Source organism: Muscardinus avellanarius, assembly GCF_963383645.1.
Source record: "Muscardinus avellanarius genome assembly, chromosome: 1".
NCBI lineage: Eukaryota > Metazoa > Chordata > Mammalia > Rodentia > Gliridae > Muscardinus > Muscardinus avellanarius.
In genome coordinates this window covers 145,950,059-145,966,161 of record NC_137786.1, presented here as the reverse complement: position 1 = coordinate 145,966,161, position 16,103 = coordinate 145,950,059, and the positions used below count along the sequence as shown (strand labels likewise).

General features: G+C 43.5%; 1 protein-coding gene across 1 annotated transcript in view; it reads right to left on the bottom strand.

Annotated features, from left to right (window-relative positions):
* SLC35F2 (solute carrier family 35 member F2) overlaps nucleotides 1-16,103 on the bottom strand; it is a gene marked incomplete at both ends in the record, with an annotated part of 72,238 nt that overhangs the window by 24,688 nt on the left and 31,447 nt on the right. The window contains 2 exons of the mRNA XM_080697293.1: nucleotides 5,558-5,685; nucleotides 9,822-9,997. Of these exons, the coding sequence (XP_080553419.1) occupies nucleotides 5,558-5,685; nucleotides 9,822-9,997 (304 nt within the window). The remainder of the gene's footprint in view (nucleotides 1-5,557; nucleotides 5,686-9,821; nucleotides 9,998-16,103) is intronic.

Genomic DNA, 16,103 nt, shown 5'->3' with positions numbered 1-16,103 from the left:
GTGAGGAAAAGGAACTCATATACTATAGGTGAAATTGAAAATCAGTATATTCACTATGGCAATCAACGTCGAGGTTCTTCAAAAGACTAGAAATATAGACCCAACTACACCACTACTTAGTATCTTTCCAAGAGAATTAAAGTACTGTACTGACGCATGACACTCGTGTTTACAGCAGCACAATTCACAGTAGCTAAATTATGGAACCAACCTAAGTGTCCATCAACAGGTGAATGGGTAAAGATAAAAAGTGTGGTATATGCTCATGATGGAGTTTTACTCAGCCGTAAAGAAGAACAAAATTATGTCATTTTCAGGAAAATGGATGAAACTGCCATTTCTCAGCCAGTCTCAGAAAGTCCGGGGTGGTGTGTTTTCTCTCGTATGTGGAAGCTAGAGATAAATAGGTAACAAAAGGACTTCAGATAAATGAGAAGACAGGCCAGTAGAATAGAGGAAGGGGGCTGGGGGAGGGAGGAGGAAAACGAAGCTTGAGGAAGAAAACAGATCTCCAATGACACTATCTTTATATATGAAGATAATACTAGTAATCTCATATGAATGGGGAGAGAGGAGGGGAGCGGTGTGGGATGTGGAGGAGAATGCACCAAGTGTGTGTCTGTATCACTTTGAATCACATCATCATTTATCATTACAATGCACCAAAGTATAAAAAGGATAATTCTTAATGCATTCAAGCACATTCAAGAATAACATATTTCCTTACATTGGTAATATTCCTGAAACTGCTGTTCTAGCGCCCACCCTGGTTTCTGGTGTTATTGGTTTGGTTCGGTTTGGTTTGTTCAGCCTTGTTCCTGACTCTGTGTCTGTTCAGCCATGGACAAAAACAAACTCTTAAATCTCCAGCAGCTGGTTCCATCTTGTCTGCAGTTATTCACTGATTGCTTTTCACTGCGACAACATTGCCAGAATCCAACACGCCATGTGTAGGAATGGGCACCTTGCCTTGTTATTTATTCCAACTGCAGAACTCTCATCTCCTAAGTGCTTTATTGAGCCTGCCTGAATAACAAACTATTAAATGATGCAAATGATAATAGCCTGTCCCGGAAGACCCCAGTGGAATCCAGCCATGATAGCTTAACAAAGTCTAAACTTTCTTAAGCCAAAAGAAAGTAGAAAAAAAAAAAAAAAAGCCCACTTTAGAAGCCGATCACTGAGCTGGGCATGGTGGTGCACGCTTGTAATCCCTGTACTTGGGAGGCTGAGACAAGAGGATCACAGGTTTGCGGCCAGCCTCAGCTACTTAGTGAGGCCCTCTGCAACTTAGTGAGACCCTATTTAAAAACAAAGAATAAAAAATAGAGCTGGGCGTGGTGGCACATGCTTGTAATCCAGTACTTGGGAGGCTGAGACAGGAAGATGGTAGGTTCATGGCCAGCCTCAGCTACTTAGTGAGGCTCTCTGCAACTTAGTGAGACCCTGTTTCCAAATATAGAATAAAATATCTGGCTGGGGGTGTAGCTTGGAGGTAAAATACCCAGAAAGAAAGAAAAAAGAAAAATGAGTTAGAACATATTGGAAGTATAAAAAAAATACCAAAGAAAAAATGAAATTAAATTAGGCCTTAGAGAAGGGGGGATGGGCTTCAAAACAGATTGGATTATTGAAAAACTAAAGTAGCCTAAAAGAAGAAGCCAGCTGTATAGGGACAGGCAGATGTGATGGTGCCATGGAAGCCACAGGGTGGAAGCCTAGGCTGGGGATGCTAATGGCCGCATCACAACCTTCACGTGAACCACCACGTGACTACCTATAATTGCAGAATCTTTTGTTGTGGTAGTGGTACTGGGGAATGAAGCTCAGAGCATTCTACCTCTGAGCTACACCCCCCCAAGCCTATTTTTTTTTTTTAAACAGGGGATGCACCACTATGCTTGGCTAAAATAGGAACATTTAAGCAGCAAAAACCAAAGCCAAAGCGGGGCACGGTGGCGCACACTTGTAACCCCAGCTTTCGGGAGGCTGAGACAGAAGGATCTGGGTTCTCAGCCACCCTCAGCTACTTTGTGAGGCTCTCTGCAACTTAGTGAGACCCTGTTTCAAAATAAAGAATAAAAAATAGGGCTGGAGGCATAGCTCGAAGGTAGAATGCCCAAGTTCCTTCTCCAGTACCAGGAAGAAAAAAAAATCAAAGCCAAAAAGGGAGTTTAAATTTTAGGTATTTGGAAATCAGGAAATGTCAGGCATGCCAAGAACAAGGACAATTCAAGATAGGGTGGTAAGCCGGGCGTGATGGCGCACTCTTGTAATTCCCATGCTTGGGAGGCGGAGACAGGAGGATCGCGCAGGTTCGAAGCCAGCTGCTCTGGCTTAAGAGACCCTGTTTCCAAATTAATTTTTAAAAAGTATAAATAGGTCTGGGAGTGTAGCCCAGAAGTAGAAGGGTTTCCAGGAACCCCAGTACCACCAAAAAAATAAATAAATAAATAAGGTGGTAAACATGTGATACCTTGCTTAAATATCTTTCTCCCATCCAGCTAGAAATAGTTTAAATGCTGCTACCCTCTGTGTGGGGCAAGGTTAACGGAGAATTGAGAATGTCTGTATCCTACATGTGAAGCAACAGAGTGCATGAAAAGGTTCATAGAATTTCAAAAACTAAAGGCAAATCCTGAGAAATACACTGATAGAAATGTGAAACAATATTAAGAAAGGAAACAGTAACTATATAAACTTATTTCTAGGTCTGCTTAATTTAAGAGAGTAAAAGAATCACCCCATACACAGAATAGTTTAATAAACAAGCCACTAAATAATTTGCATTGATAGAGTGTTAGTTATCAAGGACTACATTGTATTCAACATATTCAGTTTAATAAATGATACATTTTTATACAAAAAAGTAAAAATTAAAAAAAGAGACTCACTTGATGGAAGTCTCACGACTTGCTGAGGCTGTCCTTGTGCGATCCTTCTGTCTCAGCCCCCAGTGCTGGGATTATAAGGATGGGGCACCACACTAAGCTACTACAGGATATTTGAAGGAATCCTTGAACCCAGGGGCAGTCTACCTCTGAGCTATACTCCAAGCCCTTTGTATTTTTTGTATTTGAAACAGGTTTTATTAAGTTGCTGGAGCTAGCTTTCAAATATGATCCTCTTAGCCAGGAGTGGTGGCACATGCTTGTAATCCCAGTACCTGAGAAGCTGAGATAGGAGGATTGCAGGTTCAAAGCCAGCCTCAATTTAGTGAGGCTCTCAGTAACTTAATAAGACCTTCTTCCTAAATAAAAAATAAAATAGGTCTGGTGGTATAGCCCAGAAGTAGACGTCCCCAGGGTTCTCTCCCCAGTACCACAAAATCAATACTACTACTACTACTAATACTAATACTAATACTAATACTAATATTATAATCTTCTTGTCTCAGCCTCCCAAGTATTAAGATTACTGGTGTGCACAGCCATGCCCAGCCTTGAAGGAATCCATATGAAGGAGGTTCAGAAGCCATCTAATTCATACTTCTACCTTTTCAGATTACCTAGGCCAGAGATTTACTCAAGAAAATGATAGCATACAGGTTCATTTGGAGGTCATAGGGTCAAAGAAAATCAACTTAAATAATTTCAGTAACAGACATCTCTACTGCTGGAGGGAGCTTAAATTGTTAAATTAATATATATCCCGGCATGGTGGTGCACACTTGTAATCCCAGGATTTGGGAAGCTGAGAAAGGAGGATCACAGGGTCCTGGACAGCCTCAGCTACTTAGTGAGGCCCTCTGCAACTAACTCAGACCCTGTTTCAAAATAAAGAATAAAAAATAGGGTGGGGGATGTAGCTTGGAGGTAGAATGCTCCTGGGTTGAATCCCTAGTACTGCAAAAAGAAAAAGAAAAAGAGAGAGAAATTATAAGGGTTGATGTGACTAGAAAGGCCATTTTCTACATAATTTTTAAGGGGGTATTCATGCTGGGAATTGAACCAAGGGGCATTCTATCTCCAAGCTACACCCCGGTTCTTTTTATTTTTTGTTTTAAAACAGTTTTACTAGGTTGCAGAGGCAGTCCTCAAACCTGCAATCCTCTTGTCTCAGCCGTCCAACTACTAGGATTATAGGTGTGAACTACCATGCCCAGCTCTCTCTCTGATTTTTTTTTTTATCAGATCAGTCAAAACCCAAGAGGTCTGCAGAGTTTCCCTTGCTAATACTTAGCTTGGAACAGTGTTACAGAAAGAAAAGCATTTCATAGAATGTATCCTGGTAATGACTTAATGTGCATGCTCATAGAAAAAGTACTGAATTTTTATTCTTACCTTTTCCAGTGAAATAAGTCTAATTTCATTTTAATTTCTCCACAGTTCCTAAAACTTGGAGATCTAATAAGAATATCTCTGTAGTATGTATAGTGAGAAAAGTGATATATCAAAAAGTTATAAATGTGTTGGGTATGGTGGTACACATCTGTAACCCCAGTACTTTGGAGGCTAAGACAGGAGGATCGCAGGTTCGAGGGCAGCCTCAGCAAGTAGCGAGACTCTCATCAACCTACAGAGACCCTGTTTCAAAACAAAAATAAAGTAAGGCTGGGGGTGTAGCTCAGCGGTACAATGCTCTTGAGTTCAATTCCCAGTGCCCCCCAAGAAAAATTATAAATTCATTACACTATGAAGTCTGAGCGTGACACTGGAGTTTACCTCATTTGTACCTCTAATTATAAACAATTTTGTTGTTAGTGGTGGTGAGTCAGCGTTATGATACAGCCCATCATTTGCCAACATTAAGACTGAAATCGGCATTCCTCAATGCCACAAAGTTAATAAGCACGGCTATATAGGAACATTTTTCTTTCAACCCTATAAGAGTGAACCTAAAGAAGAAATAGGGAAGAGCTGGGCATAGTGGTGCACACTGATAACCCCAGGACTTGGGAGGCTGAGACGGGAAGATTGCAGGTTTGAGGCCAGCCTCAGCAACTTAGCAAGACCTTGTTTCAAAAATTAAAAGAAAAAAAGGCTGAGAGTGTAGTTCAAAGGCAGAATGCCCCAGGTTCGATCTCTAGTAAATAAAGAAAAGAAAAAGGAAGAGAGGGAGAGAGGAACAAAGGAACAAGGGAAAGAAGGAAGGAAGGAAGGAAGGAAGGGAGGAAGGAAGGAAGGAAGGAAGGAAGGAAGGAAGGAAGGAAGGGGAGTTTCCCCTTTGGCTACCACCTCTCCCCACGACGTCTAATATGCTCCTCCCAGAAGCTTGCAAACCTCCAACTCCTCTGTAGTACGTACCAAGGTACATCCACTTCCACATACAACATCACAGCGCCAACTGCCATCTAAATATTGATGTTTATTTTGGTAGAAATTGTTCTAATCTGCTATAGCATCAGCAGTTTAGGAAATGATTAACTTGTATACATTTTCACTAATTCCCAGCACCATTACTCATTAGAAGCGTACGCTCTACTGAAAAACAGACATCATCCACCTGTGTTTGGGTTTGTGTCGCATGAACAGATTTCAATAAAGCTAGTCAACACGCGGGAGCGCCTGTCCTCCTGGAGCTGCACCGGCTGTGGTGGGCGGCGGCTCCCTCTCACCTGGACGCTGGTGAGGGTCGTGTACTGGTACGCTCTGACAATCAGGTAATTCGCTTCCACGTCCGCCAGGGCCAGCAGAATGTACTTCCACCATTTTCTTTTCAAGATGTCCAAAAGGTTATTGGTGCCTGGTAAGAAAATCGAGTTAGTGCGTATTACAGGAAAATGATAGCACACAAGTTCATTTGGAGGTCATAGGATCAAAGCAAGGGCTTGTGCATTTTTTTTTCTTTCTTTTTATATTTATTTATTTATTTATTTATTTGGTATTGGAGATTGAACCCAGAGACATTCTACCTCCAAGCTGCACCACCAAGCCCTACTTTTGCTTTTTTTTTTTATTTTGAAGCAGGGTCTTGCTAAGTTGCTGAGACTGGCCTTGATCCTGCGAGTCCCCTGTGTCGGCCACCTAAGTACTGATATTACAGGCCTGTGCCACTATACCCAGCCATGTTGAGTATTTTGAAAGTGAGCCATCGTAATTTCCATTACCCAGAGCCCTCCCACATCAGCTTAGCAGAGTCAGTCAGATTTTTTTTCTAGTATGAAACTCACATTAAGGTGTCATCATAGATGAACTGTTCAATAAAAGCCCCAGAAAGCCGGGCGTGGTGGCGCACGCTTGTAATCCCCGCGCTTGGGAGGCAGAGACAGGAGGATCGTGCAGGTTCGAAGCCAGCCGCGTGAGCTGGCTCAGGAGACCCTGTTTCCAAACAAAAATGTAAAAATAGGTCTGGGAGTGTAGCCCGGAGGTAGAAGGGCTTCCAGGAACCCCAATACCACCAAAGGGAAAAAAAAAAAAGCCCCAGAAAGTAGGAGAAAAGTAGTTAAATTCCCTTTTCTATTGGAACAGAAATATAGAATCTGGACATGAACTTGGATGTCACCATTTCTGACAAACCACGAACTACTATAGAGAATGAGATTTCCCCTGTTAATTAACTGGTCATGTAATCTTCCTTCTTCAAAGGAAACCGCACGTGGTATTCTTTGGAAAAGATGTATTTGCAAGCGAAAATTAAGCCAGTGATGGGCTCAGGGAAGGGCTTAGTGGCATTATTAGACACACACCTTTTATTCCCCCAATTCCATTTATTCAAGTTAACTAGGACCCACTGCTTTGGAGAATCTAAGATGACAGGAGGTGCACAGCTGGCACACATGGGAAGGCTTTATGGTAAGACCACCCACAAAGAAATAAAACTAGTGAGAATCACAACCAAATGATTATCATTAAAATCTAACCAATGAGGGCAGCCTCAGCAAGTAACCTAGTGAGACCCCATTTCAAAACAAAAAAATAAAATTGGGGTGGGGAGAGGGTAGCTTTAGGTAGAATGCCCGTGGGTCCAATCCTCAGTACCAAACCCACACACACATAAATCCAACTAAGCGGGGTTTGGTGGTGTCTGCCTATAATCCCAGTACTTAGAAGGCTGAGACAGGAGGATTGCAGGCTCAAGGCCAGCCTCGGTGACTTAGCAGGGCTCTTAGCACCATGCTAAGAGTGTAGCCTGGAGGTAGAAGGGCTTCCAGGAACCCCAGTACCACAAAAATAATAATAATAATAATAATAATAATAATAATAATAATAATAATAAATCACGAGCTGGACATGGTGGCCCACACTTGTAATCTCAGGATTTGGGGGGCTGAGACAGGAGGATTTCAGGTGCCCAGCCAGCCTCAGCAACTTAGTGAGAGAGACCCTGTTTCCAAATTAAAGAATGAGTTGGGCGTGGTGGCGCACACTTGTAATCCCCGCGCTTGGGAGGCTGAGACAGGAGGATCCCACGGGTTCGAAGCCAGCCTCAGCTACTTAGTGAGACCCTGTTTCCAAATAAAATATAAAAAAGGTCTGGGTGTATAGCCCGGAGGTAGAAAGCCTCTGGGTTCCACCCCCAGTACCACTAAAACAAACAAACAAAAAAACAAGTAAAAGAATGAAATAAGTCTGGAGGTATAGCTCAGAAGTTCCATCCTAAGTACCATCAAAGTTAAATAAAGGAAGACTAAATCCTGACCCATAGGAAACCCACAGATGTGTCGGGAATCCAGCCCAACAGTGGCGGGGCTTGACGAGATGATGAGTACCGACAACTCGAACACAAACCCACGAGCCGGGAGTCAAGTCAAGCAAGATCTCATTTATTTCTTTCCAAACAATCATATATAGCACCAAGCCACGAGGGGAATTCCCATGAGAAATAGCCTAGCCTATCCGGGATAAAGATCACTAGCACGCAGTTCACAGCCAATCCCAGGCCAGTACATGAGCCATTCATGTGTGCGGAAAGCTCCTTTAAAGGTAGAAAGGGAAAAACTGCTCAGTCTCCCCACCCATAATGAATGGGGAAACCACGCCTTCGTAGCTTCCTCCAGGGGCCATCTTTAGCTCATTTTCTGCTGAATCACTTTACTTAAAGTTTTGCCTTAGGCTGCAGGCCGCTCAGGCCGAGGGAGGCTGCATCTCCTTAGGCGCTGTATGGACACACCCCACAGAGGTACTAAGGTCTATTTTAAGAGGATCAACAAGAGGATGGAGGATGGGAACCTCACCATACCATGCAGGCTGCATGTTTTCTCCCCGCTCCTGGATTCCATCTCACCTGACTGCCTGCTGTGACAACATCATGCTCTTCTCTTACGGGAAGGACCTTTGGGTGCTCTGCAGCAGCCCCCGATACCCAGAGCTGGCGAGCACATGGGATCTGGGGCAGGCTGCCAAGGTTGACTTCTGGTTCCCCAGTTCCCACCAACATGACTCAAAGCAAGTTACCCAAGTGCTGGCCACGTCTGTTTCTCATCTGCAAAGTGAGGACAACAGTAACCCTCCCCTGAGCTGTGGGTGCCCACGAGTTCCTATATAAGCTACACAAGTGGAGCAGGGCAAGCAATGCCTGGCGCTGGGGTGCAGCTCAGTGGTGGGCGCTGGCCCGGCATCATCAAAGCCTGGGTCCCATCCCAAGCACACAAAACACAAAACAAAATCTGCCCGGTGCAAAAATGTTAGAAGCTAGCTTTTCCCGTTGTTGTGCAGCTAGCTAGAAACAGTAATTCTCTGATGGTGCTAAAGTATTTTGGAGCAGTTTGTGATAAAGATGTTAATTCCTTACCAATTTCTTATCTTACTCTCAGAACAGATTTGATCTGCATGTATTGCATCTACATAGCATTCCCCACTTAGCTGGAAAATGAGGGTTTGGGGAGAGTAAAGTTCTTAACTTTCAAGGTATTTCTGGAATTTTATCTTAATTTTATCAACCAGAGGGGAGAGGAAAAAAATAAAACCGAACAATTACGCTTTGTGTTTTCTATTTTTGGTGGGACTGGGGATCGAACCCAGAAACAATCTACCTCCAAGCTACACCCCCAGCCCTTTTTTATTTTTTTTTTTGTTTTGTTTTGAAACAGAGTCTCACTAGGTTGCTGAGAAATCTCACTAAGTTGCTGAGGCTGTCCTCAAACACAAGATCCTCCTGTCTCAGCCTCCCAAGCCCTGGGATTACAGGAGTGCGCCACCACTTCCTGCTTATTTATACTTATTTTTATAACTCCTACTCTGCTACAATAGTTGGTGCTATGTGTTTTATTTTAACCAACAATTCCAGCGAGCTACATATTAATCCATAGTCGCTACTTTGATAGAATTTAGAGGTGTCGTGCTTTTCTAACAGCTTTTATAAATACAATATTATTTCCTGTTCTTGTTCTGTGTACTTTTAATTTTTATTTATTTTTTATTTTTTATTTTTTGGTGGTACTGGGAATGGAACCCTTCTAACTCCGGGCTACACTCCCAGACCTATTTTATATTTTTATTTGGAAACGGGGTCTCCTAAGCCAGCGTGCGTGGCTGGCTTCGAACCTGCGCGATCCTCCTGTCTCTGCCTCCCAAGCGCAGGGATTACAAGCAGGTGTGCCACCATGCCCGGCATGTGTACTTTATTTTTATTTATTTATTTATTTATTTATTTATTTATTTATTTATTTATTTGGTGGTACTGGGGTTCCTGGAAGCCCTTCTACCTCCGGGCTACACTCCCAGACCTATTTTAACATTTTTATTTGGAAACAGGGTCTCCTAAACCAGCACGTGCGGCTGGCTTCGAACCCGCGCGATCCTCCTGTCTCTGCCTCCCAAGCGCGGGGATTACAAGCGTGCGCCACCACGCCCGGCTATACTTTATTTTTAAAGGTTGCAAAGCTGAACATTCTTACGAAGATGCTTTTGTTGAAAAGGCCGTTCCCACAGTTGACGTACCTGACTGGAACGCCAGCATCACTGTATAGACCAGGAGCAGTAAGCAGTAGTTGACGAAGCTCTGTAGCATGGGGGCGTTCACTTTGTACTTTTCTGCCAGGTACTGACTGGTGATGGCCGTCCCACATATGCACAGGGACAGCATCTGGCCCAGAGCAATCGTTTTCAAAATAGTCCTAGAAAAGAGAGGAAGGAATCAGAACTTGTAACTTACACCTGTAACATACGCACACACACATTTGTGCTAAACATATAAATTCAATGGTGTTTTTGTTTTTGTTTTGTTTTGTTGCAGAGATGGAATGCATTAAATTCGGGGAAATTTTATCCCCATGCTACATCTCCAGACCTTTTTACTTTTTTTTTTAAATAGAGTCTCTCTGAGTTGCTGAGGGTCTCACTAAATTGCTGAGGCTGGCCTTGAACCTAATGCTCTTTCTGCCTCAGTCTTGAAAGTACTGGCTTACAGCCATGAACCCCCAGACCTGGCTTTCAAAAGGTTATTTCATTTTATTGTTTACTTCATCTGTACAAAAAATAAATTGTTGGATTTTGACTGACTACATTTTTTATTCTCTTTTACATTTATGATCCCCCCCACCTCCTGAAGACATACTCCGTGTTATAGTTAGATATAAAATGTCCCCTAAAGCCGGGCGCAGTGGCGCACGCTTGTAAACCCTGCGCTTGGGAGGCGGAGACAGGAGGATCGCGCAGGTTCGAAGCCAGCCGCACTGGCTTAAGAGACCCTGTTTCCAAATAAAAAGTATAAAATAGGTCTGGGAGTGTAGCCCAGAGGTAGAAGGGCTTCCAGGAACCCCAGTACCACAAATAATAATAATAATAATAATAATAATAATAATAATAATAATAATAATAAAATTTAAAAAAAATAAATAATAAATAAAATGTCCCCTAAAGAGCTCACGTATTAATATATTCAGGGTTGATGTGGCCAAGTCATGAGAGTTGTAATCCCAGCAGTCGATAAATCCATAGTAATGAAGCTATCTGGGTGTGGCTGGAGAGGTGGGTTCCTGGCAGGGATGGGGTCGCCTTGGGGATTATCATGGCTCCTCTGCCCCCTGGTCTTGCTCTCTTGCTTTCAGCCACCATGGTATGAGAAACGCAGCCCACTCGCTCGCCCTCTCTCTACTTCCCACCGCCATGCTCTCAAATTCTTGGTCCCCGACCTCCATGGACTAAAACCATAAGAAAATAAACCAGCGCCTGGCATGGTGACACACACTTGTAATCTCAGCAATTGGGAGGCTGAGGCAGGAGGATCACAGTTCGCAGACAGACTCAGCTACTTAGTGAGGCCCTTTGCAACTCAGTGAGACCCTGTTTCAAAATAAAGAATAAAAAACAGGGCAGAGGGTGTAGCTTGGAGGTAGAATGCCCCTGGCTTCCATCCCCAGTACCACAGAAAGAAAGAAAGAAAGAAAGAAAGAAAGAAAGAAAGAAAGAAAGAAAGAAAGAAAGAAAGAAAGAAAGAAAGAAAGAAAGAAAGAAAGAAAGGAAGGAAGGAAGGAAGAAAGAAAGAAAGAAAGAAAGAAAGAGGAAGAAAGGAAGGAAGGGAGGAAGGAAATACAGAGAAGTGACATTTGGCACATTGGAAGTTGCTAGGTCTTTAAAGAAAAACCTTTTGTTAGTGGGAACATCTGAAATCAGATTTCAGTGACTAGAAGACCAGAAAGTAAGTGCACCAGACACAGAGAGCTCTTTTAGAAAAGGATTTGTACTGGTATTGGGAAGGGAGTTTAAAAAGTATTAATGTATCAATCCTGGGAAAGATGTCCAACCTTGAAACATATCTTCTTTACTAAGAAAGCCAGGGTTAGCCAACATGTCCTTGCATTCCTAAGAACAATTTAACAAAGTTTGGGGGCCTGTGTTTGAAGATAGAGATGCCTCCCTCTCAGGCCATAAATCTGGGCCTGTGTTTGGAGACAGAGATGTCTCCCCTTTTAGGCCATAAACCCAGCTGGAGAGATAACAGAAGCAGAGCCGGGGTTGGAGATAAGGTGTAACATGATCTCCAAAAATCAGAGGGACCTGTTGGACTTAGACAGGATAAAAACTCAGTAAACTGGAGTTCGTTGGCATTTTCATTCGAATTGCCCCCCTGTGCCTCGCTCCGGCACAGGGCTGTAACTATCTCTATATTTCTATCTTTTTAATAAACTTCTTTAAATCTTCAGCAGCTGTCCAAGCGATGAATACTTATTCTTAGCTTAGGACAAGAATCCACGGTTTTTCTGTTTGTCTCTGTGTGTCTGGTGGTGGTGGGGGGAATTATTTCACACCACACACCTTCCCCCCCACCCCAACCTATCCCCTGCAACAGGATTGAGTAGCCGGCAACTGTAATCCCAGTATTTGGGAGACTAAGACAGGAGGATAACTGATCCAAGGCCAGCCTCAGCAACTTAGCAGGAAATTTAACAACTTAGTGAGACTCCATTTTTTTTTCCTTTGGTGGTACTGGGGTTCCTGGAAACCCTTCTACCTCCGGGCAACACTCCCAGTCCCATTTTTATATTTTTTTATTTGGAAACAGGGTCTCTTAAGCCAGCAAAGCTGGCTTCAAACCTGCACGATCCTCCGGTCTCAGACATAAATTTCTAAGACATAAAGTTTAAGGCACTCTGAATTTACTGGAGATACATCTAAGAGTGGAATGGTTGACTCTAGGGCATAAACACCTTCAACTTTACGAGTTTTGCTAGATTGTTCTTCAAAGGGATAGATGGCTTCCTGTAGATTATTCTCTGGCTCCCAAAAGGAAGGAACTGAGAGAATCTCCACCCTTTAAAAGGGAGGAGTGATGCCAAGAATTGGCCAAAATCAAAGACATTCTATTAAGCTAATGAAGGAAATGTTCACCAAGATGAGAAAGTGTTGAGGACTTGCTCTTGGAGAAGAAGGACTTTTTCTGGGCATGCTCTGCCCGCCACAGGCCGAGGGGTGAGCCAGACCCAGGGCTCGCTGCCCCTTTTCCCCCGTGCTTGCCTCTTACTAAAGGGATGTGGTTTGCAGGGATCTGGCGGGCCTCTACTAAACCAAAGGAGGTCCTGGCGACACACTGGTCACCACTGGCGACACTTGGTCCTGTGTGATGCATTCAGAGTGAGCAGGAAGAAGGGGCCAAAGCCAGGGTGAGAGGTTCACTCAGCCCGGCGTGGTGATGCACACCTGCGATCATCCCAGCACTCGAGAAACTGAGAGAGGAGGATCATGGGTTCATGGCCAGCCTCAGCAGCTTCGTAAGGCCCTCAGCTATGTGGTGAGAACCTGTTTCAAACTAAAAAATAAAATAGGGCTAGGACAGTAGTTCAAATCCCAGTACCACCAAAAAAAAAAAAAAAAAAAAAAGATAGAGAAAGGAAAGAAGAAAGGAAGGGAAGGAGAGAGGGGAGGGAGGAAGGCAGAAAGGGAAAAAGGGTGGGTGGGCTTATTTATTGCATGTCCTCCTTCCCAGCCACAAAGTCCCTTTGGGAACCACGCAGGGAAGAGTACCTGGCCAAAGACAAGGGCTCGGTTTCTCCATACACCATTGTTCAGTTAGTATCATCACAGCAGCACACATTTGCAACACTGTCCTCACACACACCCCAAAAGAGTATTATTATACTCTTACAGATGGGGCAGGCGATGCCCATAATTCACCTTGTCCTACAGTTGGCAAAAGGCAGAGGATGACAGCTTTCTGAACTAATCAAAGGGCTCAAATTCCCTAAAAGAAAAGGATTGAGATACTGGTTTTTAAATTAGTGCAACCACTATAGAGATCAGTATGGAGATGCCTCAGAGGACTAGGAACGGAACCTCCATGTGCCCCAGCTATACCACTCCTCTGTATCCTTTCAAAAGAATTAACGTTAGAATACGATGGCGATACCTCCATAGCCGTGCTCATAGCAGCACAATTCACAGTAGCCAAGTTATGGAACCAACCCAGGTGCCCATCAACAAATGAACAGGTAAAGAAAACGTGGTATATAGACATATGGGGTTTTACGCAACCATAAGGAGGAACCAAAATGTGTCATTTTCAGGAGAAAAATGAATGGAACTAGGAAACAGCATACTAAACGGCATCAGCCAGGCTCAGAAAGTCAAGGGCCATGTGACTTCTCGCATATGTGCAAGCTAGAGAGGAAATAGGAAACAAAAGGGACTTCAGGTAAGTGAGGAGAGACCAGCAGAACCGAAGGGATTGAGGGGAGGGAAGTGAGTGAAAGAAAAAAGAGGCTCGAGGAAGGAAACAGGTCAAAGGATGCTGTGTTGTATATGAAGGTACCGCTGCCAACCCACCTACACAAACAGGGAGAGGGAGGGGCGCGGGAGGGATGCGCTGGGCCGTACATCAAATGCTGTGCCTGCGTACGTTTGTATCACTCCGATGTACAATCACAATGCACCAATTAAGTACTTTTAAAAGGACTTAGGGAAACTTCCTTTATTCCTTAGAGAGTCTTGGGATTGCAGAACATCGGTGCTATCACCTACTTCTTTAAGTAGGGGAAACTGGGACCCAGAAGGGAAAAGTGTATTGCCTAAGGCCACAGAGGGACAGATGCAATGCCCAGACCTCCTGACCGTCAAACCCCTGCTGTCCCACCTACTGCACGTGGTCTTGGGATAATAGGTGAGGTCATTCCTCATAGTAGGTATCTTCCTACCTCTTTCTCCTCACTCTCCTTTCCCCTCCCCCTTTCCCCATCCTCCTTCACCTCTCTATTATGATCCTATAACATATTAGATCCTAGCTCATATTAGAAAACCTCTTTTCCAAAGCATCCTGGCACCGCACGGCGCTGTCAGGAGAGAAGGGGCCTAGCCTGATCTCTCCACTCCCAGTAGTAACAGTGCTTCCCTGCATATTACAGAAGAGCTGCATGTCCAAAGTAAAAGGCACAGAAGAATCTAATCAACTGGCTAGTAACCTAATCAAGCCCAGCATATTTTTAACATGCCATAATGGATTTGAAAGCAATTATAAATTTAAAGTAAGTGAGAATAAGAAGTGCGGAAGCATCGAGCCCTGTTCACAAATTGACAAAATTTCTCCAGTAGGCTCATATTTGTATTCTAAAATAGCACAATTAAGCAAGCTGTCCTCCAGCTATAAAGTATAACCATCTTTGAGAGAGAGAGAGTCACAAATTGAGTATGGAGACTTAAAGTTACAGGAATGCACTTCTCTTGGCTCCAAATCATAATGACCTCATTTTTAATGGAAGAGAGAGAGGAAGAGAATAAGATTGAGTGAGAGAGAGAGAGAGAGAGAGAGAGAGAGAGAGAGAGAGAGAGAATCTGAAGAGATGGAGATTAAAGACAGAAGAAAAAGAACACTCAGACTTCAGACTTGGAGGTAAAGACCCGAAGGACTCAAAAATTTGTTTTTGTACTAAATGACCTCACATTCATATTTGCATTTCACCACGAGGTCCTCCTTTGGATGAATTCTAAACAGAGAAACACACTATACCAGAACAAAACCTGTTCCTGTTTCCTTCCTTGTAGAGGAAGCTGCCAGAAGCAAAATGCATCTAACCATGGGAGATATCCTGTCGCGCTTCTTTCCAGCGGAACCTCCACCGAGGTTAACATCAATGGCAGGATATGTCCAACAGCAAAACATATTTGCCAAGACAGTGTCATGCTGTGGGAGCCAGGCCGCCAAAAAGCATGGCAAACAAGAGCTTTACATCTTTGGAGGCAAAGATGGGAAGAAAGGAGGACAACAAGCTGAGAAAGGCCACTCCCAACCACAGCACTGTTTGGATGTGAATTAAAGAATGAGTTGGATGTGGCGTCCTGTCATCTCAGGGAGGCTGAAACAGAAGGATCACAGGTTGAAGACCAGCTCTGGCAACTTAAGACTCTCAGCAACCTAGCAAGACCCTATTTGAAAATAACATTAAAGCCAGGTATGGAGGTACATGCCTATAATCCCAGTACTTGGGAGGCTGAGACAGGAGAAATGCAGGTTCAAAAACAACCTCATCAACCTAGCAAGACCCTATTTCAAAATAAATGGGCTGGGAACGTAGCTTAGAGGTAGACTGTTACTAGGTTCAATCTCCAGAACCACAAAAGAATATAAAAATAAATAAATAGATAAATAAATAAATAATAAATAGGGCTGGGGTGTAGGTTGGAGGTCAAACAACCCTAGTACTGAGTATGGAACCCATGAGCATTCTACCTCTGAGCTATACCTCCAGCCCCTGTTTTTTATTTTTATTTTGTAACAAGATCTCACTAGGTGGA